The sequence below is a fragment of the Oncorhynchus mykiss genome, chromosome 20 (genome assembly GCF_013265735.2).
Source record: "Oncorhynchus mykiss isolate Arlee chromosome 20, USDA_OmykA_1.1, whole genome shotgun sequence".
Taxonomy (NCBI): domain Eukaryota; kingdom Metazoa; phylum Chordata; class Actinopteri; order Salmoniformes; family Salmonidae; genus Oncorhynchus; species Oncorhynchus mykiss.
Window position 1 is genome coordinate 34,631,638 of NC_048584.1, and position 24,260 is coordinate 34,655,897.

At 40.3% G+C, this 24,260-nt stretch overlaps 2 protein-coding genes and 1 pseudogene across 2 annotated transcripts; all 3 read right to left on the reverse strand.

Moving 5' to 3' along the window:
• Positions 1–284: 284 nt before the first annotated feature.
• Positions 285–2,495, reverse strand: LOC110499388 (transmembrane protein 14A). Its single transcript, XM_021576504.2, has 5 exons — positions 2,331–2,495; positions 2,074–2,156; positions 952–1,053; positions 757–844; positions 285–551 (listed from the first exon to the last, which is right to left on the reverse strand). Exons 1-5 carry the CDS (start codon positions 2,408–2,410, stop codon positions 503–505), a joined length of 402 nt encoding a protein of 133 aa, XP_021432179.2. The 5' UTR covers positions 2,411–2,495; the 3' UTR covers positions 285–502.
• A 2,022-nt stretch (positions 2,496–4,517) lies between these two features.
• On the reverse strand, positions 4,518–17,327 carry LOC110499389 (1-acyl-sn-glycerol-3-phosphate acyltransferase epsilon). Its single transcript, XM_021576505.2, has 8 exons — positions 16,543–17,327; positions 15,402–15,471; positions 15,124–15,239; positions 12,376–12,465; positions 11,601–11,691; positions 9,352–9,513; positions 7,054–7,177; positions 4,518–6,531 (listed from the first exon to the last, which is right to left on the reverse strand). The coding sequence occupies exons 1-8, from the start codon at positions 16,759–16,761 to the stop codon at positions 6,306–6,308; spliced, it is 1,098 nt and encodes a 365-aa protein (XP_021432180.2). The 5' UTR covers positions 16,762–17,327; the 3' UTR covers positions 4,518–6,305.
• Positions 17,328–17,636: 309 nt separating this feature from the next.
• The window catches only part of LOC110499538, a 34,148-nt pseudogene continuing 27,524 nt past the window's right edge, over positions 17,637–24,260 (reverse strand).

Genomic DNA, 24,260 nt, shown 5'->3' on the forward strand with positions numbered 1-24,260 from the left:
GTTGCACCAGATCTTATTTAGGGGCTGCATAGCAAAGGGGTGAATACTTATGCACGCACCACTTTTCCGTTTGTATTTTTTTTTAAACAAGTACCTTTTAAAATTTCACTTCATACAATTTGGACTATTTTATGTATGTCCATTACATGAAATCCAAATAGAAATCTATTTAAATTAAAGGTTGTAATGCAACAAAATGGGGAAAGCGCCAAGGGGGATGAATACTTTTGCAAGGCACTGTAACACCCTTTTTACTCAACATTCACATAGCATTTAGTCATTGTGTATGTGCACTCACTGCCCCAGTGCTGCATACTTGAGGAATTACATAAAAGCAGCAATATGATCATAGGTTGCAGGATCAAGTTCTTTAAAGAACGTACAAACATTAAGGATGATTACAATAATGCATATAGGCAAGCACAAACAATGTGTAAATGCAAATTCATCCCTTGTGATGACATTTTCCATCTTGCTTCAGTTGGTTGTTGTATTGTTCAAATCACATTACAATCACACTCATGAAGAGAAGTCGTAGGACCATCAGCACACTGAGTAAAGAAAACAGATATGATAACTTCATATTGATTGTGCACATGAATTATTTAATTAGAAACATTCCAATACAAGGTCAATTGTAACAGACATCAAAATACAATGAAAATCAGCAAAGAGTTTCATGAACACATTCACCTAACCTCCATATATTTCAAAACCATGCAATAATGGTTATAATGGACTTTTGATGATTCTCACCTTAGTCCTGCCATGATACCACCTGGCATTATTTTACCAGATTTCTTGAATCTCATTCCCATTACTATTGTCAGCGCTCCTGAGGCAACTGAGAGAAGAAAAAAAAGGTGTCTTGATATAGAATTTCATACATGTCAAGACCTAAAATACACACATCCCAACACGTATACATTCCAGCATAGCAGGCATACTAACCGAGGGAGTAGAAAGTCTTGGTTGGGTCATTTGAAATCACAAAGGCCCCATAGGCGGCTATGCTGCCAAACAATAGCCCAGCTATCAGTGACATGACACTACCTGTAGTAAAACAAACAAAAAATATCTGTTACTTGCCATCAGCTTGTTTGTTAACAGGGTCAAAGTCAGTAAGACCAAGGAGCTGATCATGATATACTACAGGAACGGGGTTCAAAAACACGTGTGCAGTCGTGAAGAAGGCGCGACAGTGTCTCTTCCCCCTCAGGAGGTTGAAAAAGTTAGTCAAATCCTCAAAAAGTTCTACAGCGGTACCATTGAGAGCATTTTGACTGGCTGCATCCCTGCCTAGTATGACAATAGCACCGCCCTCGATCGCATGGCGCTACAGAGGATGGTGCGGACAGCCCACCACATCACTGGGGCAGAGCTCCCTGCCATCCTGGACATCTATATCAGGCAGTGTGGAAGGAAGGCCCTGAAAATCGTTAAAGACTCAAACCCCTCAAGCCATAGACTATTTTGTCTGCTTCCGTACGGCAAGCGGTACCGGTGCATCAAGTCTGACCCCAACAGGCTCTTGAACAGCTTCTATCTCCAAGCAATAAGACTGATAAATAGTTAACAAAGTAGCTACACGGAGTATCTTTATTTACCTTTTAGTTTTGCACAGGGCCCTGCACACACACACACACTCCATCATCTGCTCACTCACATTATATGCACGCACATACATTTATACTGACTCTATACACACTCACATACAAGCTGCTGCTGTCACTGTTTATCTTGTATCCTGTTGCCTAGTCACCTTAACCCTATACATATCTACCTCCCACCACTCCAGTATCCCTGCACATTGTTAATATGGTATTGGAACTGACCATGTACACAGTATAATTACTTAGTTATTGTGTTCTTCATATTTCTTCTTCTTTCTGGTGTTTTTTCTAGTATTACACTGTTATTGATTATTGCATTGTTGGGTTTTGAGTTTGCAAGAAAGGTATTTCACTGTACTTATGCAAGTGACATTCAAAACTTGAAACTTGAATGAAACTGTGATAATGACAAATGAATGTTGCTTTGTGCATTTTGAACTGCTTGACTAGAAACTCCTACCTTTTTTCTTGTATCCCATGAATCCCCCAAGGACTATGGCTGCAGCGTACCCAAATCCAAGCCAGTCAATTGCCATTGCAGTGCTGTGGAGCAGGAGTATGGGTAAAGACCAATTCATCTTAGACTACATAGCTAAATGTTACAAGATAGTCTAGCTAGATACAATTATGTAGCGAACGGAAACGGACACTTGACAAACACTGACCACTTGAAATATATGCATTTAACTCAGATAGGAATATAATGAATTCATTTACCTGGTATTTGCTAATTTAAACGTAAAATAAATGAGTAAAAATGTACGCCTGTTGTCCCAATGGGTTTGTTCGTTTTGCATGCCCCGGTGTCCAGGATGAGTGGAGATAGTACATCTGCGACCATTCCATTGGTGCTTAGGTTAAATCTTCACACACCCGGGTACCGGTCCATGCAAAACGAACTCGCCCAGTGGCACTAGGAAGTGTTATGTGAAAGTGCGCACGCGCTCACAACTGCATCACTTCCCTTTCAACCTGTCTTCAATAACCCACTAAAAATATATATAAAAAATACATTAATTAACAAAAAGAAACCAACAAAGAAAATACCAAACGCTTTTGATTGTCATTCCGTTATTACATAAGTCTCAAAAACACAAATGAACACAAGCATAATATAATCATTGAACAAGTTTATGGTGTCAGATCAGGTTCAAATGTGGAATAGGGCAAGGTGAGTAGGTCAAAGTACATTAATGACTAAGGCACTTTTTCTGCACTGCATTAACAACTATTAAAGGATATGCATAAGAGCAGCACAATCTTCTGAACTTTCTTAGCAGTGCATTAGATAATTTGAGAGGAATATTTAGGAAATTAACAAATACAAAATAAAATGTGTATCTTCAATCAACAAAGTAAAATGTTCATTCTATATTCATAAGATGTTTTGTATCTCTTAAGTGCTGCTGCATTTCAGGAAAGGCATGCACAACTGTTCAAGTAAAGTACAGGATGTCAACAAAACAGTCTGTCCATGTACATACACGACACCACCAGAAGTATGTGGACACCTGCTCGTCAAACATCTCATTTCAAATCATGGACATTAATATGGATTTGGACCCCCTTTTGCTGCTATAACAGCCTCCACTCTTCTGGGAAGGCTTTCCACTGCGGGGATTTGCTTCCATTCAGCCACAAGCGTTAGTGAGATCGGGCACTGATGTTGGGCGATAAGGCCTGGCTCTCAGTCAGCATTCCAATTCATCCCAAAGGTGTTCGATGGTGTTGAGGTCAGGGATCTGTGTTCTTCCACACCGATCTCGACAAACCATTTCTGTATGGACCTCACTTTGTGCACGAGGGCCTTCCCCAAACTGTTCCCACAAAGTTGGAAGCCCAGAATCATCTAGAATGTCATTGTATGATGTAGCGTTCAGATTTCCCTTCACTGGAACTAAGGGGCCTAGCCTGAACCATGAAAATAGCCCCAGACCATTATTCCTCCCTCACCAAACGTTATAGTTCTCACTATGAAATTGGGTAGTTAGCGTTCTCCTGGCATCCACCAAACCCAGATTAGTCCTTCGGACTGCCAGATGGTGAAGCGTGATTCATCACACCAGAGAACGTGTTTCCACTACTCCGGAGTCCAGTGGCGGCAAACTTTACACCACTCCAGCCGACGCTTGGCATTGCGCATGGTGATAGGCTGCTTGGCCATGGAAGCTCCCGACGAAAAGTTATTGTGCTGATGTTGCTTCCAGAGGTAGTTTGGAACTCAGTAGTGAGTGTTGGAAAAGAGGACAGAAGATTATTTTACACACTACAGCACTCGGCGGTCCCGTTCTGTGAGCTTGCGTTGCCTACCACCTCGCGGCTGAGCCGTTGTTGCTCGTAGACATTTCCACTTCACAATAACAGCGCTTACAGTTGACCAGAGCAGCTCAAGCAGAGCTGAAATTTGACAAACTGACTTGGTGTAAAGGTGGTGTCCTATGACGGTGCCACGTTGAAAGTCACTGAGCTCTTCAGTACGGGCCAATTCTACTTCCAATGTATGTCTATGGAGATTGGCTGTGTGCTTGATTTTATACACCCGTCAGCAATGGTGTGTCTGAAATAGCCAAATCCACTCATTTGAAGGGGCATCCACATACTTTTGTAGTTGTGTATGATAAAACAACTTCAAAGAAAACTGAATTTAAAAGTATACTTGAAACAAACTCCAAAGTGAATAATAAAATGCCTTTGGAACAGAGTGGAATAGCAACATCTGTGATTATGAACATTTTATACCACGACATTGGGTAAACATTTTGCACTGTATATGGGTGTGTTTGGTAGCCACAATGTATTTTTTGACCAGTGACATACAAAAGCATTACACATTACTGTAATAACAGAATAAAAAGACTTGTAGCTTTGAGCCAGAGTATGAAAAAGACAACATGGACAATAAACTCTTACTTGATGAAACACCAAGAGGTACTTTATTTACAAAAGGAAATAAAAACTAAAACAGATTACTTTTGTTTCTCAAAATCAAGTCCTTTAAAAACAATATTCGACCACATACTACTGACACCAAAAGCTCATAACTGAAGACAATTACACCAATAAACTATGCTGTGCAAAACAGTTCCAGTGCTGTCCAGTAGATGGAGTCCCAGTGCAGTCCTCTGGGTGGAAGCTGAGGACTAACTCCTCTGGTAGAAGGCACACATTTCTGGGTTCAATTGGCACAATTGATTATTTACAATCAGTTTTTTTTAATCAAGTTGACAGAATTAAACAAAATAAATTGAATGAATGAACGTTTTTAAACTATTGCCATTCCACTGTTATTAAAGGAAGGATATGTAAATGAGACCTTGGTATGGCAGGTGTAATTACCATGGGCTAATTTAATCCATATTGGAAGACCACTTTAATTATTCAATAAAATAAGAATACCAACATGTAAAGTGACAACAGTTGAAAAAGTTGTTTTCATTATGAAAAATTATGGACATACAGTATATTACTGTTTTTAGAATAGTTTACGCATATTATACAGTTGACTTTGTAAACAAAGGAATATGAATTCTATATTGTGATACACTACAATTGGCTTTCTCAATATATAGCTCTCTACCTTTTGTGTAATCTGTAACATGGCAAAGGCAGCATATACAAAAATGACTCTGTAACAAGCTCTTTAGGTCAATTAAAAAATACAATATTGGTTCCTCAGGTACAGCTGACCTGATTACAGATACATTCCTCCAACTAAAACACTTGTTTGATACCCCTGCACTTGTATAGAGTTTGGCAACAATTTGTGGAACTTTTGCAAAAACTCAAACAAAGCACATATACAGCAGACACGTTGTAACTGGGCAATAAAAAAGAGAACTTTAAACACATGGCTAAGTAACCATCACTTAGACCTAAACACTCCATCAACCTCAATAATGTATTAATTGGACAATTGAATAAACACTAATCACTCTTTTTTGCAATGAGTACTTTTGTAATTAGTACTGAAAATTAAATCTGCTCTCTAATGCTGGGTTCACATGCTCCTCGGAATAAGAAACTCTAAAGTATCTTACTGGAAAGATCAGAGGACGATGCACGTTATCTCCCCTCTCCTATTTCCTACTTGAATGCTCATAAATAACTTTTTGGACATTGTCAACGCAGAGTTATGAACATTCTGAGAGTTTCTCAGTCCCGAGTTGTTAATAATTCCAAGACCACATGAACACAGCATATCATCTCAAACAGAGCACTGAACCCTAACTCTGGTAAACTCATGTTGAAAAGGGATGCTGGACACTGGATATGCAAAAGCACAGAATTTAATTATGTAATAGGCTAAACGGTATAGGGAATAAAATCTGTCTATTCATACTTTATGGCTGAGATAAAAGGGGGAAATTCAAGGAAAGAAATACATACAATATCCCCATTTCTATTTTTCTCACCTTATCTGGTTGCAAGTTGATGCACACAACCATAGAGCAATGAAGCAGCAGCACAAGAAACAAAACCGCTTCTCTATCCATCTCCTTATCTCTCTTCTTACAGCTGTTAGGTAGGCAATGAGCCATCCATTTGGACAGAATTCTAGAAGAACCAAACCTTAACAGCAACAAGTGCTTTGTTTCGAAAAACATACATTGCTCTGCCTGATGGGTGAGTGAAAGGGCAAGGTCTTTCCATAGCCATAGCAGACGGCATTGATGACCACCATGAATGAGCATCCTATGGACTAACATTCACCCAGAGCCATCCCAACAGAGTCCCATACACCCAGGTTCGGACATAGAGTTTCCTGCCAGACTCCGTCAACAGCATTGGCAGTGTTAGCCCGCCCAAAAACAGCAGCGATGGCAACGTCTTCGTAATGCTCAGATGGGACCTTTGACCTTCTCCCGGGAATCTGCCTTTTTTGTCTGGATCCTCAGACTCATAGAAAGTAGTCAACATCCTGTGGCGAAAAAGAGAAGGATCCCTTTAGAGTTAAAGCATATCCCCAGCTCATGTCTAATCAGCCAATCATGACAATTTATAACTGTGATTGTTAGTAAGTTGTAGGGTTGCAAAATTCCAGTAACCTTACCCAAAATTGCCAGGTTTTCCAGTAATTCTGGTTGAAAGATTCCCGTAATTAAGTGAGAATAACCACGAAATCCGGAATCCTCCAACCAGGATTTCTGTAAAACCCGGCATTTTACTGGAATTATGCAACCCTAGTCAGTGCACACTTCATGTGCAGTGGGGGCATCAACACATTATTAAATGAGTTATCAAAGCAGACTAGCTCCAGCATCCTTAAACCTGATATTGCAGTCCACCATTTGAGTAGTTGAAGTGCTGCCGGCATTTCAGATTAATTTCAGATATATTTTCTTAACATGAACTCAACCTTGGCCTAAATGTGGAATTGGTGCAGCGGTCTGTGTCGTAATGTCAGACAGGGTTAGAAAGAGGGTGGTAAGAGGGCACTCACTGGTCCTTGATCTCAAATCGCTCGTGCAGCCACCTGCGGAAAAACACAGACTCCGGAGGAATTTCCTTCACGTCCACACGTTCAAAGTGGATGTGAACTTTGGGACATTCCTTACACAGGAATTCTGTCAAACAGAGAAAACATGAATGAGAGAGAAAACATGAATGAGAGACAAAACAACATCAGGAAGACCATAGCAGCCAAAGACCACGTAGCAATCAAATTGTGTTTGTGAATGAGGCACTACGTAGGTCCAGATACAGTATCTTATGGGATCTGAACTTCCGTCCTCTTAACTCCAAAAACAGGAATTAAGTGACTACAGCTTCCACAGAGGTGTGTTTACAAAACACTGTACAATCTGAGCAGGATTTGAATAACCAGCTTTAAAAACTATAGTTTCATCAAGCAGCTCTGCCTGCTCTGTTTTTCTTACAGGCCCTCAGATTAGCCTATAGGCCTATTCTTAATCGTAGTACCCATTTGGCATTTTCATATGACTCATCCAATCAGCCAGATCTACAAGGGTAAAGCAGTGATTAAAATCATAATCCCTCACACTATACTCGTGAGGGCAATTTGTAGAAATGGAGAAACAGCTGGATAGTTTGACAAAAGCCTCCTGAGATATAAGAAAGCCCAAAGACCGCATGTCACGTCACTTGAGCCTCCCCAGAGGGAGAGCACTTATGACCGAAGTCAGCCTTTCCTGTGACCCATTGGAAAACATCCAATACATGGTTGATTTACACTAACTCCTGCCTTGTAAAGAAGGCCAAGATGGCACAGTGATTCTAAAGCGTAGAGCTATTACCTCATGATAGACAAACGCATTACACACCAGCTCTGATTCATATGTCAAATTTCTCGAGAATTTATTTGACAAGAATGAATGCTCGGATGGTCTTCAATTCCTCAAGCCATTTTGTTCAAAAGTCATGGCGTCATCTGATAAATAGTAGAGGTCCTAACCGCAGGTGACATTTTAAAACCACTATATCAAACATCACTGACATGTTCTGATGTCATGATAATTCCATCAATGCAAGAGGGGTATTAGTCTTGAGGACTGGCAGCATTTTAAATCCTGCCACATGAAGGTTAAGAGCCAAGATAAGAGAAAAGTGGAATCCCTGCGCATGTTGTACATAACAAAACAATAACTCTGGTCAGACAGCTTAGCTGAAAGCTCCCATGGAAACATTGACGTTAAAAGTAAGCAAACAGCTGAATCTGGGGCCGTGCATCGAAACATTCCCATGGAATAATTTCAACCAAACCCCCATAACCACTGCATCAGTCATTCAATGGATATTACATTTTATTTCAGTTAATATCAACATGGGTTCACATGATACCTAGGTCGAAAATATGCAGGTTAAAACAAGGGACTGATCAATGAGGAGCATTCGAAAAGAAACGCATTCATTGGATCAGCGCTGTTGCGGATATATTGAAAACGTGACCAGCATTGGCTGTAGATAATTTGAAAAACATTTAAACGAAGAGACAGTAAAACAGGTATGCTATCTGTTTGCTGAGTAGTTAGCTGAAATTCACTTAGACTGTGTTTATTTTCCACTTCGATGGCAAACTTTCTGTAGTGCAAACATTCACCTCCAGTCATTTTTGCTCTAAGACTGGTCCAATGAATTTGTTTATTTTCAAATGCTTCCGCATGGAATTATAACATTGTTTTAACCTTTCATTTCAACCTAGCTTGAAACCAGGAATAGCCTGGACACCAGCCAATCAGAGCAAATGCTTGTGTGTTTTATCAATAAGGGTGAAAGATTATGGGTGACAATATTTGATTTCCAAATTATTTGATACCCATTGAGTTTGGTTGCAAAAAGGTTAACCGTTTCAGTGCGGAAAACATTCCTGGTTTCAGTTCAAACACGGTCCAATAATTTCTTCCCTCAATACAGTCATCTCAATAACATGTGAAATACTGGGAAATTAACAGGAGGTGTACTTAGACAAACATGCTTTTCTATTCTTCCCATGCTGTTTACTACCAGTACATCACTGTTTATTCCTGAAAGCAACAGGATGTTTTCACACCAAAGCATTTCAAAAACACTTTGGGAACACAGAGGAATCAAAAACACCACAACATAACACGCACTGTTTACAGGAAGCCAACTTATTTTCTGTTTCAATTAGGAGAACAATGTTATACTGATAATGAACTGAGTAACTCCAGTTGCGTGTGGGAATAAAGAGGATTATTGCATGCATCAAAATCCCCCCTTAATACCTGAAAGAACTGAATTATCTGGAACAACCTCATACCTGGCATTGATGGGGCAGGATGTCTTTTACTGCTTGTGCCCAGTGTTCCCTCATACACCACGGTGACATCATACACAGCATCAAGGTGGTCCCGCATGGTTTCTATGGCAACGTGCGAGGCTTTCATTCTTGGGGTCAGAACGTGGTCCAAGACAGCCAGTCCTGAAGGAAATTAATAGGAGAGCATTTGTTCATTTTTTTACATTTACATCTTATCCAAAGACACTTACAGGAGCAATTAGGGTTCAGTGCCTTGCTCAAGGGCACAGACAGATTTTTCACCTAGTCAGCTCGGGATTCAAACCAGGGACCTTTCAGTTACTGGAGTTTGGTTGCAATGCTCTTAACCACTAGGCAGGCTACCTGCCGCTGTTAAATCTCTTGGTTGTGCCAAGTGACATGCAATGTTAATTATAGCAAGTTTCCAATAGCAGTGCTAAACAAGACACTGTTTCTAGTACCAGCATTTCACTTGGATCTTTCAATGAATGCCAAGAAAAAGTATAGTGTCTGGGGAATAAAGACCTCCATTCAAATGATCAGGTCACATAACCTTGACTTGTTCACATAACTGAATGGTAGACAACAGTGGGCAAATTCAACGGTCAAACTATCTCATAATGACGTCTTCCAAATGTCACCCGGTTGTTGTAATCGCTGATCAGAAAGATTGTTGGCTGCATTTGAGACCAGCAATTATCTAAAACCATATATACACACAATTAATAGGTCATTTAACAGGCCTGTTATTCTCCCCTGATTTAATCTTGATTGTACCCTGTCCAAAGTCCACAGGTTTTTCTTTGGGACCAACTACTACTGCATAACAAATGTGTTGTCCCATCCTGTTGTTGGTAGAATATACGTGGCACCATCACTAGGCGGCTTCCACTCGGTTACGTAACCCTGCACCTTAGAGGCTGCTGCCCTATATACATAGACTTGAAATCACTGGCCACTTTAATAATGTTTACATATTTTTGCTTTACTCATCTCATATATACACTGTATTCTTTTCTACTGTATTTTAGTCTATGCCACACCGACATTGTTCATCCTAATATTTATATATTTCTTAATTCCATTCTTTTACTTTTAAGGTTGTGTACATTGTTGTGAATTGTTAGATATTACTGCACTGTTGGTGCTAGAAACACAAGCATTTCACTACACCCGCAATAACATCTGCTAAACATGTATATGACCAATAAAATTTGATTCTCTTTTCTCTACTATACCCCCCACCTTACGGCGAGCAGATCATATAGTCATGTGCCAAGCCCAAATCCCTAGAGCGGTTTACTAGGACTTAGAGGGGCAGGTGATATTTCACATTTTGATTTCAGTGACAGATTTTTCAAGTTAAATCTGTAGCTACGCACGCAAAGGACTGCAGTTTATCAAGTACCACACTGTGTATATGTTACGCTCCATAACATGGTAATATAGCTGTGAGGGCCAAAGCAATTCATTGGGAAATCTGAAATCTGATGGACAAATGTTATAAGTTAAGGCAAGGAATTATTCATTTTTATTAATATTCCACTTTAAATATTAAAAAAAATAAGTATCTTATAGTAAACTATAAGTCTGCTGCCAAACTAATAAATCCTACTTTATTAAACAAAGTGTCTGCCACCAAACTAATACATGCTACTTTATTAAACAAAATGTCTGCTACCAAACTAATACATGCTACTTTATTAAACAAAATGTCTGCTACCAAACTAATATATTCTAATTATTAAACAAAATGTCATATGCACCAGCTTTTAAACCATTAAAATGTGCCCTTGCGAATTAGGTCTAGCAACATTATAAATCACTTATCAGCCAGCAGTAAAATATTTTTGTAATCACAAGTTAATCTTTTGCCCAATTTTTAAGCTACAGCCTCTGGGATATTTCATTAAAGCAGATCACTGGTTGGAGCTGCCAAGCTCTTGGAGCTGTACCAGCAATCCACTGACGATGAGAAAAAAATATAAAACAGCCAGGCGGCTTTTCATTTTGTCTAAGCTTCCACTGATGCAGTCAACAAATATTTGGGTCTTGACATTTTTACATAGATGGCAAAAAGTTAGTTGTGGGTACAATGTATCTACTGTTATAGTAAATGGATTTTGCTTTCATGCTGCGAATTGTATTAACATACATACATACATTCATTCTTCATCCCCAAAGCTTTGCTATTAGTCATGCAAGACTACACTCGCTCTGAATCAATAATACTACATTTGAAAGAGTACCTTCTTTAGCGGAAAAAGCCTGACTGTCGCTGATCATCTTCTTGAGTTCAGGATTGTATCGGGTTCCTTCTGGGAAGATGACAAGATACATCTGCACAGAAAACAAAACAAACAGTGATGGAGTTAGGACAGGAAATCTTACAGGGCAGATCAGCACATCATTGCTCTTAAGATTAGTATACGAGTACAGTTTTACAGCAAGTTTACTAGACATCAAGGTACTGACTGGTACCCATTCCATACATCTCTGTCTATACTCTACATACCCATGGCTACACATCTGAAAACTCTGCAACTTGGGTGTCATGTAGACTAGACAAGTCATAAAAGCATGCCAAAACGCTAGCCCAGAGACCAAACAACAAGCTGTGGATCTAAGTGTCCTGGGAAAAAGTTATTTGGCAACAGCTGTCCTTCCTGATATAGACTAGACACAGAAACATTTAGAAGGGACATGTCAGTGACCAAAAAGGCCATTATAAATATTTCAGTTGGTTTCATGTATTTTGTATCTTTTAGAATACCAATGCTCTTTAAAAAAAAGGACAATTTGGATAATGTAAGAGCATGAACTGACAGCCCATCAATAGAATCCATTTCAATGAAGTGACAGTATTAAACATTCGTTTTGTTGGCAGCCATGTAAAAAGTTATAGGCTGCAATGCAAAAAAACATGCAAATATAATAATTATTATATATATTTTTTTTTTTTAATGTTTTTTGGAAGGAAATAACATTCACAGACAGTTGTCAGTGTGCTCCATAAATACTTACTGGTGTTCCCAACACTGTCTGTGAAGAGAGCTTCTTTTTCATTGCCTTCTCGTCAAACTTTGCACTTCGCTTCACGTAGACACCGCCATGCTAAAAAAGAAAAGAAGACACAAAACAGGCTTAAATGAATCATACCAATAAGCACAACATACATAACATATCTTTGACATTGCAAAAATCTTTCAGATTTTGTGTGACCAAAGTGTAATAATTTGTTGTTTGGGGGGTGGGGGAGGGGGGTCGTTACAGGTATAATATTTAAATGAATTTTATTTTATTTATTTCACCTTTATTTAACCAGGTAGGCAAGTTGAGAACAAGTTCTAATTTACAATTACGACCTGGCCAAGATAAAGCAAAGCAGTTCGACACATACAACAACACACATGGAGTAAAACAAACATAGTCAATAATACAGTAGAAAAATAAGTCTATATACAATGTGAGCAAATGAGGTGAGATAAGGGAGATAAAGGAAAAAAAGGCCATGGTGGCAAAGTAAATACAATATAGCAAGTAAAAAAATGGAATTGTAGATTTGCAGTGGAAGAATGTGCAAAGTAGAAATAATGGGGTGCAATTGAGCTAAATAAATAAATAAATAAATACAGTAGGGGAAGAGGTAGTTGTTTGGGCTAAAGTATAGATGGGCTATGTACAGGTGCAGTAATCTGTGAGCTGCTCTGACAGCTGGTGCTTAAAGCTAGTGAGGGAGATAAGTGTTTCCAGTTTCAGAGATGTTTGTTCATTCCAGTCATTGGCAGCAGAGAACTGGAAGGAGAGGCAGCCAAAGGAGGAATTGGCTTCGGGGGTGACCAGAGAGATATACCTGCTGGAGCGCGTACTACAGATGGGTGCTGCTAGGGTGACCAGCGAGCTGAGATAAGGGGGGCCTTTACCTAGCAGGGTCTTGTAGATGACCTGGAGCCAGTGGGTTTGGCGACAAGTATGAAGCGAGGGCCAGCCAACGAGAGTGTACAGGTCGCAGTGGTGGGTAGTGTATGGGGCTTTGGTGACAAAATGCATGGCACTGTGATAGACTGCATCCAATTTATTGAGTAGGGTATTGGAAGCTATTTTGTAAATGACATCGCCGAAGTTGAGGATCGGTAGGATGGTCAGTTTTACGAGGGTATGTTTGGCAGCATGAGTGAAGGACGCTTTGTTGCGAAATAGGAAGTCATTCTAGATTTAACTTTGGATTGGAGATGTTTGATGTGAGTCTGGAAGGAGAATTTACAGTCTAACCAGACAGCTAGGTATTTGTAGTTGTCCACATATTCTAAGTCAGAACCGTCCAGAGTAGTGATGCTGGACGGGCGGGCAGGTGCAGGCAGCGATCGGTTGAGCATGCATTTGGTTTTACTTGCATTTAAGAGCAGTTGGAGGCCACAGAAGGAGAGTGTATGGCATTGATGCTTGTCTGGAGGGTTGTTAACACAGTGTCCAAAGAATGGCCAGAAGTATACAGAATGGTGTCGTCTGCGTAGAGGTGGATCAGAGACTCACCAGCAGCAAGAGCGACATCATTGATGCCTACAGAGAAGAGAGTCGGCCCAAGAATTGAACCTTGTGGCACCCCCATGGAAACTGCCAGAGGCCCGGACAACAGGCCCTCCGATTTGACACACTGAACTCTATCAGAGAAGTAGTTGGTGAACCAGGCAAGGCAATCATTTAAGAAACCAAGGCTATCGAGTCTGCCGATGAGGATGTGGTGATTGACAGAGTGGAAAGCCTTGGCCAGGTCAATGAATACGGCTGCACAGTATTGTTTCTTATCGATGGTGGTTAAGATATCGTTTAGGACCTTGAGCGTGGCTGAGGTGCACCCATGACCAGCTCTGAAACCAGATTGGATAGCGGAGAAGGTGCGGTGGGATTCAAAATGGTCAGTAATCTGTTTGTTGACTTAGCTTTCGAAGACCTTAGAAAGGCAGGGTAGGATAGATATAGGTCTGTAGCAGTTTGGGTCAAGAGTGTCCCCCCCTTCGAAGAGGGGGATGACCGCAGCTGCTTTCCAATCTTTGGAAATCTCAGACGACACGAAAGAGAGGTTGAACAGGCTAGTAATAGGGGTTGCAACAATTTTGGCAGATAATTTTTAGAAAGAAAGGGTCCAGATTGTATAGCCCGGCTGATTTGTAGGGGTCCAGATTTTACAGCTCTTTCAGAACATCAGCTGACTGGATTTGGGAGAAGGAGAAATGGGGAAGGCATGGGCGAGTTGCTGTGGGGGGGGTGCAGTGCTGTTGACCGGGGTAGGGGTAGCCAGGTGGAAAGCATGGCCAGCCGTAGAAAAAAGTTTATTGAAATTCTCAATTATAGTGGATTTATCGGTGGTGACAGAGTTTCCTATCCTCCGTACAATGGGCAGCTGGGAGGAGGTGTTCTTATTCTCCATGGACTTTACAGTGTCCCAGAACTTTTTTGAGTTTGTGTTGCAGGAAGCACATTTCTGCTTGAAAAAGCTGGCCTTGGCTTTTCTAACTGCCTGTGTATATTGGTTTCTAACCTCCCTGAAAAGTTGCATATCACAGGGGCTGTTCGATGAATCTAATTTCATATTCAGTTAATTTATTTTTCATTCATTATTTCACACACACACAGTACCTGGGGGCTGCCACTCAGATGAAGAAAAAAAAAACATTAAAAAGGTACATAACTAAAGTATTCATAAGAAGTAATAAATTCAGTACGTATAGAAAAAAGACACAAAGGCCTACATATTTTACATAAATATATTACCTGAGAGAAATACCATCCATACAATGGGAGCCACTTCAGACCATCTTTCAGGACATATCTCACATGGCCAAGTGCTTTCTGCCTAATGGCTAACATGTCAGCAATGATCCAGTCCGCTGTATGACAAGACAATGGAAAATAAGGGTTTTAGTCCAACTGCAGTGCAAACCGCAGCGTTCTGATGAAATCCTCCAATTTCACCACATCATATGCCACTTTTATCTCAAAATGAAGAGAGATGAGTTAGTAAAACATCTTGTTGAATAAGAAAAGCTCACCTGTGCATTGATGGTTGGAAAGGTAGACCACATTCTCTTTATTCTTTGGTATGTCTCCATAAATAACAATCTAAAGGAGGAAGAATGAGCACTATTTTAGGCCTAAAAGACACCTTAATGGCATAATGAGAAACATCAGAAACAAAATGGAAGAAATTTGGGTGGTTGCCAAACTGATATAATTTGTGCCAACCTTTGTAATTAGACTTTCACCCAGGATTTTGTCGTGGAAAATCCACTTGGCGCTGAGAAATCCAATGGCACACCAGCCATGTCTCTGTTTTTTTGTTCATAAACTGTTCTCATCATCTTAATAGCCTTATACAAGCTGTTAATAATGAATCAAGAGAGTCAAAAAACTTTATCACCTGTTCAAACACCTGAGGCATTGCTGTGCTTCATAAGATAACATGTTTGTAACAGTACAGGACTCCAGGTCTTCAATGGGTCTACTGGTATTCCTACTGTAGGCATATGTGCAATTATATCATTTTGAGAGACATATTTAAGAACACCCACAATAAATCACCACCAGACTAGGCTTAAATAGAAAACTCCAAGATGAACGACAAAAGGGTGGCAGTGAAGTTACCTATTTGACTGATCAGACAAACACTGATAAACCGAGTGGCGCAGTGGTCTAAGGCACTGCATCTCAGTGCTAGAGGCATCACTACATCTGGTCCGATTCCAGGCTGTATCACAACCGGATGTGATTGGGAGTCCCATAGGGTGGTGCACAATTGGCCCAGCGTCGTCCTGGTTAGGCCGGAGTAGGCCGTCATTGTAAATAAGAATTTGTTCTTAACTTACTTGCCCAGTTAAATTAAATAAAAATATTTAAAAAACTGATTAAAAAAAACAGCATACCACAGGTAAAACTGGATGCCTTATGCAATGTCCCAGACTCGTATAGGCCTAATATATGCATACAGACCACATTCATTTCTCAGCTTTAAATTAGCCATTATTTTGATCTCTAGTACTGGCCAAGTAGCCTGGCACTAATGACAACCACACACCATTAGACCTAATACTTTCTCTGGTGACATCATGTAATAATAACATGTCACCATACAAGATACTTCACAAGCTGTAAGTCAGTGTATCCTTAAACTAAGTGAACTGTATGCCTACTCACCTCCACCCCGGTATAGTTTTCAAAGAAAAAGAGGACGAGGCTCTGGTAGATGTTATAGAGGTGGTCGTCCATCCTGCGGAATATTCTTGATGGTAGGAATGCCGAAATCAAGCGACAAGCACCCCATGACAGTATATAAGCCGGAGCTGTGCCTATCATAACCGCTGCAGGAAACCAGTACCGCAACGAGTACGTGTGCACAACAAGGGAGAGCAGCATTCTGTACTGCGTAATAGCTTGTTCAAGTAGCGATAACTAACGTTACAAGATATCTGGTATCTTAATACCAGGCAGCACTTTCACTTCTTCTCTGTTGACCGTTATTTGTAAACTGTCAAAGCAAGAGATAGCTAACGCGGTTAGCGGAAGCTTGACAGCCACCCCAAATTATCGCAGTGAGAAGTTGCAAATGTAGAAAAAAAGCATAACGTTATAGTAATACCACATGTCAATGTTATGCATATCGCAAAAGTTCAACGTAACAACTAGCAAACGACCTCGAATCTCCGATAGCCACCTAACTTTACCTAGCTAAACGGCTAACGGTAGCTTACGCCGCGGCTAGCTACAAGCTTTCGCTAAACACTGCTCAACGGGCCCATGACCCAAAAGACTAAACGCTGTCTTACAGAATATCGGTTTAAACTACATTGGTAAATCACAACTAGATGCTCAGAATCTAAGTTCTCCTTGGCCCACAGTTAAGTTAACTTCGATTCAAAAACTGCCTCTACCATGGACTCCATGGTGTAATGGGGCGGAACTCGTAAGCCACTTACCAACATCTAGCAAGCTGATTGGTTTAAAGAAGAGTTCTGAAGTGGTGGTTGCTAAGAGTGGACAGTTGCTAACTTGCTGGTGTCAGTCTGAGGTATTAAACAGCAGTGCCAGGTGCTCGCTGCAGTAAAGCAAGGTCTGCTTAAAATGCTCTGAGTTTGCAAGCTATTTTTGTAGTAGTGTGTGTCTGATATGTGATCTGCAGTATATCTTGAAGGTAAATGACTGAGTGAATGTCAAATGGATGAAAGCACTAGTCTGGTCCCTGTATCAGTTTGTTGTTTAATTAACCATCTTTGATGCACAGCAAACTCATATTACTGGGATTTCCATACCAAGAAATATGGAAGTTGCTTTAGATGTGTGATACAATCTAAAGGAAAAAGGAAGTAAAGTAATGTGGTTGTTTAAAAAGCATAATGAGACGGAGAGTAAAAACTCCACATTTCCCGTAAATATTCTAAACCAAAGCTAAACGCTAAACGTCAAATACAAATCGTATCAAATATACTGTCAGTGGTGGAAAAAGTACCAAATTGTCATACTTGAGTAAAAGTAAAATACTATTTGAATAAAAGTCAAAGTATTTGGTTTTAAATATACTTAAGTATCAAATGTAACGAGTACTTTTGGGTGGTAGGAAGAATGTATGGAGCAAAAAGTACATTATTTTCTTTAGGAATGTAGTGAAGTAAAAGTTGTCCAAAATAAAAATAGTAAAGTACAGATACCCCAAAAAATACTTAATAAGTAGTACTTTCAAGTATGTTTACCTAAGTACTTTACACCACTGTATACTGTATAGATCTATCTATTACAGCAGCATGAATCACAAGGATAAACTATGAATGTAACTTTTTCTTAACTCTTTCTACTCAGGGGAATTACCCTATATGGACAGGGAGGGGTACATTTAAATGTTTCTAACAGAAAAAAATATGAGACGCATACAGTATGCATAACCATGGTAGCAATTGAAAAGGGAACAATTTTGAGATAATGGGAAAATTATCAGAACAAGTGTGAGGACACAACAGTTCATCTGACAAGGCCAAATCCTAACACTACACTCTTAATTTTATGTGCATTCTACTTGTAGTCTACATGAGTTTTCAAACAGAAATGGGAAATTCCAATTTTTACTCACAGGTGTGTGGTTTGCTTGTATGACATCACATCCTGCTTTTGATTTACAGCCCTCACCTTGACAACAGCACAATATGCAAAGGTAACCCAATTTGCGGGAAGGACGGGGGCAACTTGTTGCGGGTGCTACACCTGCTTAGAATGTCTGTCAGTTAAATCCCGCCGTAAAGCAGAGACCCAGAGCCCGCTCTCACATAATGTATAGTATGTTAGTGTTCAGCCAATGTGTTCCCATTTAAGCGCTTATCAGTGACCAAATATGCCATTTTCAACCTGTATACGTGATGCAGTGTTAAGGGCTACATATTAATTAACACTGGGCTGACATCTTACCCAGCACCCACTGCTCAGAGAGAATCCTGCTCCCATCTGGTCTCTTGCCTTTGTACTCCCCCATGCAGAGGCCTGCAAGCCGGACCGTTTTGAAGACTGTGCCCCCAAACAGCTCGATAAGCTCCACCAGGCTGTGGGTTGGGGGCTGGGCGTCCCGGGAGACAAACATTGCAGGCTGACCCAGGAACAGGTCCTGCTGGCACTCCGCTGCAGACAGGAGCTGCTTCAGTTTACAGATTTGGGAGGAGACATGACAGGGTCTAAGGTGGTATGTATTTTCCCAGAAGGGGGAGTTGTTTGCAGTGTTTTTTTTAGAGCCCTTAATATAGCTAAAAGAGTAGTTATTCAGCAATGTACATTTTGTATATGTATTGTGTGTTTGGCTGACCATTAGTTGTCACAACCAGTGTGTTGCAGTGTTCTCTTTTCACAAGGAGAGGGCAGAAAAACACCTTGAATTTGTAAACAAGTCTTCCTTTAGCCTATATAGGGATAACCACATTTCATACAAACAGAGCTGCTGTCATCACCTGTATAATCAAATACCCTCCAAAAGGCTTGACCCCTATCTGACCCCAAATCTCACCCAGTCTAGTATTTCTCCACTTGAACAATCTACTAACTTGGTATCTTGACAAATGTTGAATTTAAATAAAACATATGTGAAATACAACACGATATGTGAAAGGGATTTGAGGTTTGAATTGAAAATGAACATCTGCCTGCCAGAGTGAACCATAAAACCTCTTAGCAGTAAAATAATGTTATAACAGGAGTCATGATGAATGATGATTACATGTGGTTTTTGTAATCTGGGGCCATGCTTATTGACTTGTAATGATTGAAAATATGAACAGGCTAACCACACGGAAAAAAATAAATCCACTCATTTTGTTTACTGCTTTCCATTGTGTCATTTGAGCAATGGATTTAATGTCTTAGGTTTATAACGATGCACATTTTGGGGGTCCGACAAGGGGTAGAACAGGGTACATATATTAAGCGTAATCTAAAAGGTGATCCTCTACTCAGACCAGGTAGACATTTATATTTCACTATGAGGACACGTTGGTCACCCTGGACTCCAGTCCACATCTCTGTGTAAGCAACAGCCCTTATCCACAGCCTCTAGGGGTGGACAAATAGCCCTTCTCCGCAGCCTCTAGGGGTGGACAAATAGCCCTTCTCCACAGCCTCTAGGGGTGGATGACATTGGCTGACACAGCTCATAGCTTGCAGTTGCGTCGAGTAATACATCAAAGATTCAATAAAATGCCATTTTCTGCGCCTGGTTTGACTTCCTTGGGCTGCTGTCCAGGCTGTCCATCCTCATTGCCCGAGAGCACTGAATGAGAACATACAGGCAGTCTTCGCTGACATTGTGCTCCGTCTTAAGACTACAGAGTGGGGTTCTAAGCTACAGGGGATGTTTGGAGTGCTGCTCCAATCTGCTGATTTATGGATGAGTGCCAGAAAACAGGCTTTACCTTGAATTACACCTTTTGGAAGTTTACTTTAAAGCATGTTGGTCCTCCTCTCTACATAGCAGGAGCCTTTTTATCACTAATACCATATAATAACATTTTGGTCAAATCGTTCAAAGGGTGAGTGAACGGAGCATTAAAGTACATTGTTCACTTCATGGGGTGTGATACTTGGGGTGGATTAATAATGAAGACATGAGGATTATCAGTGAAAACTGTGTCTTTCATCAGGGAACTCTGATTTGAATCAAGTGAAGCATTGATTCTCAAGAGATTTGTGACGGAGACTTAGGCTACATCTCAAAAGGAGCATTGCAATTGGTTGAATATCAATCAGGAGACATCTCGTATTATTTGAAGTAGGCTAACTGTGGCATATACAGCTGGCAAAAATTGACACTCAAAATAACTTTAAACTCATTAGTCACGCCACAATATTTAGCATAAACCTCAACCCTAAACAAAGTCTGTCTGTGTAAAGTTATTAATCTGAACTTATGTATTGTCTTTACAGATGTAGGATCTTAGTTGTATCACCCTGTTGTTGCAGGAAATCTCCCGAAAAGCAGAAAATGCTAACTTGTAGTGTACTCAAGGTTCAAAAGGGCTTCTAAAGTTTGTAATTTCCTATTGCTGTAGGATTGTTTTTTTGCTGTGAGAAACGGGTCAAATTAAGATCCTATATATATGTATCAATCTATATTGGAAAATATGGTGTGTGTTGGTGTGGGGGAGGGGGGGGGGGATTTCTTTCAAATTATGTTCCTTTGGAAATGTAATTCGTCTTTACACTCTCCTTTTATGACATTTTAAGTTATTCCGTGGCTGTCAAAATTTTAGTTGTTGTTAACAAAAATTCAGAAAATGAAACACATCGAGTTTGTGGTTTTTCTAAAATTGGGTTCCAATCTAAAACAGCTGCGTGGCAGATTCTGCGCAGTCAAACGAGTCACAAAAACAGTCCTCAAAAAAGGTGACGGTTGGGTTTACTTTATGAGAAGGTAGGACAGCTACAACAGCTGATCAAAATCACAGGTTTGCAGTAACTAGACATTAAATTAAAAAAAATTAAATCTCATGAGTCAAATAAATGAATGATTATTGAGAGACCAAGAATAATCTTAACAAGTTTAAGGTCTCTTTCGTCAGCTGGGTCCAACAGAAATTCGACTTACGCTTTGTCCCAACCCCTCCGAAAGACACGCATACAGGTTGGAGAGGTTTTTTATTTTTCCTTTATTTAAGTAGGCAAGTCAGTTAAGAACAAATTCTTATTTTCAATGACGGCCTATGAACAGTGGGTTAGCTGCCTGTTCAGGGGCAGAACGACAGATTTGTACCTTGTCAACTCGGGGGTTTGAACTTGCAACCTTCCGGTTACTAGTCCAACGCTCTAACCACTAGGCTACCCTGCCGCCCCAGGTGCAGGGGGCTGCCACACTGAGCGCCCGTGGAGCAGTTATGTGCGTCTTTGAAAATAAATTGTCTTTAATTATCTTAAAATGTGTCCTAAGAACAAACTCCTATTTCATAAACAATAAAAAAACCTCTACATTATACACAACTACTACTGGTAGCCTATTGTGTTTATATAGCCTTTTAGCATCCACAAAGGAGCATGAGCAGATTGGGCTTTGGATCACAATTCCGGCATAAAATAGGCTAGGTCATTGTGTGAGTCACCTCCTTCCCCCTGATGAGCTTCCTCCAGACATGAAACAACTGACAGACAATCAGACGGCCACACATCTAATGACTTAGCGATTCAACTGGAACCCATGAACCAACTCCAGTTTTTCTGAAAGCGGCCTTCCTCTGTGGTCATCTGCCTAAAACGTGCTGCATTTCCTTCACATTCTGTTACATCACTTCACTTCCTGTAATTCCGCTCCTTGTGTGTGCTGGGACTTGAGTATGAGTAGAATACAAATACAATGCATTGTAACAGAAACTGATGCTTAAAAATGCACACAGAATATACCTAAAAAGGTTATATGACCTTTGGAATATTTGTAAAACCGTTGTCTCAAAGTTTTAAAAAACTGTCAGTCAAAGAGAGAGACTAACTGTTTCACCCAGAGGTGAAATATGTAGAGCTTCAGTGTTAAGGGAAATGAAGAATGAAGCTAGTGGAGCAATAGGAAGATGACCATGATGGAGAAACATCCCTGGGGTTTAAGACAAAACATCCTCCAAGCGGATTCACTTCCTTTGTAGACCACCTGCATCGCCCCGTGTGTGATATCAGCGGTTTAATATAGCTTACATCATTAGAATAGACAATGACTTGTAAAACATTTTTACTATACTTAAACAGGCTGGCTCATCTTGAAAATAATAAACGCAATACACCATAAGTCATGTTTAAATATTGCTAAATTATTTAAAAGTAATAATCAGCCTTGTGTATAAGCAAATCAGCCTCGTTATTAGTATTTTATGTTTTATGTCTGTCGTCACTAGAGCTCAACAACTGAACTGCATAGAACTGAGAGGGGCTCTTGTCAGGTTTGTTAATGTGTGACCCTCACTTTGCACTGACCCAACTTGATCTCTCATCCATTCAAGCCAAAGGTTAATGTAAACCAGCTATGTTTGCCATGTGTTTCAGTATATGCACGAACAGCATTATATTAATGTCCTACATGTCAAACCACAGGACTTATTTATACATCTAGAACTCCTAAAATGTATCAAGCATGCAAGTAGATGTAGCTGTCGAGATGTCAAAATGGTCATGGTTTTTATAGCGCTTATGCACCTCCCTTCATCATGCAGCATGTCGCACTCTACTTTACCTGAAAGCCTTGAATAGCAGACCATGTAAGATTTCCCGAGGGTGACTGTACACACACACACACAACCAAAAATCAACCACTAAGTTAAAACAAAGCACACATTCCAGAGCTCATTGGCACCTTTGAAAATGAGCCAGCATAAAAACAAAAAAAATCCTTGCCCCTCCTCGTTTTTTTTTTAATACTATTTGAACCTGTCTGGGTTCAACTGCCTAGGCTACTTGGGACCGTTTTCTCCTCATGATACTCCATGCTAGTCTAAGAAAGGCTTGAGACAGGATGCAGGGATCACAGCCGCCCTGATCTGAAACGCATCCTCTTAAATCAAAGGTGGGAAAATCAAGAGGAGAACGTGGTCTGGCGACAGCCAGGCACCTCTGAGGATTCTAAGTTAACTACAGTACAATAGGCTAATAGTCAGGTAAATTACATTGACTTCAGACATGGCTACTGTGTAGTACTGTGATTATGGTAGTTTCCCAGCTGCCTGTCAACAGCAGCCAAGATCAGAGGTGATAAAGAAAAAAGAAGCGTCTTGAAAAAGGACTAGATGAAGAACCTTGACTACTTCATTCCCACACAGGAAAAAAAAACCTGAGCCCTGTGAAGCCAAGATCAGTTTATTTTAAGTCACATTAGAGATTTAGCATCTTATTAAGATGACATGAAGTGGACAGATGAGCTTTATTAATGTCCCCAGAACTTCAGCCAGATACTCTTCTCCCTCTGTAAACAAACTGGATCTCACCCCTTCATATGTAACCAAGACCCTGATGCAGCCCAGAGTTGGAGAATGACAGGAAATAAGAGCTACTGTTTCTTAAGACAGAGCAAAGAGCTCGGAATGGGATAAATGACGACAGAGAAATAGTCTCTCTTTCCCGCAACATTCTCATACTTAGACAAATGCTTGTGCTTTTGTCGTCAACAGGGGAAAACATATTTACAGTGGGTAGGGATGGATATTGTAATTGCAGACTTTGCTGGAAGGCGGCAGCTGCATCCAGAATAGACGATCGGCCATCGGCTTGTGAGAACACGCAAATATGGTAATTACTTTATACTATCTGCCCTGTCTCCCTGACCTGTTCATAAAGCTCTCGATCTCATGCAAACAAGAGGATATGGCGGGAAGTGTTTAATTAGTGCATCTGCTCCTGTGTGTGTGTGTGTGTGTGTG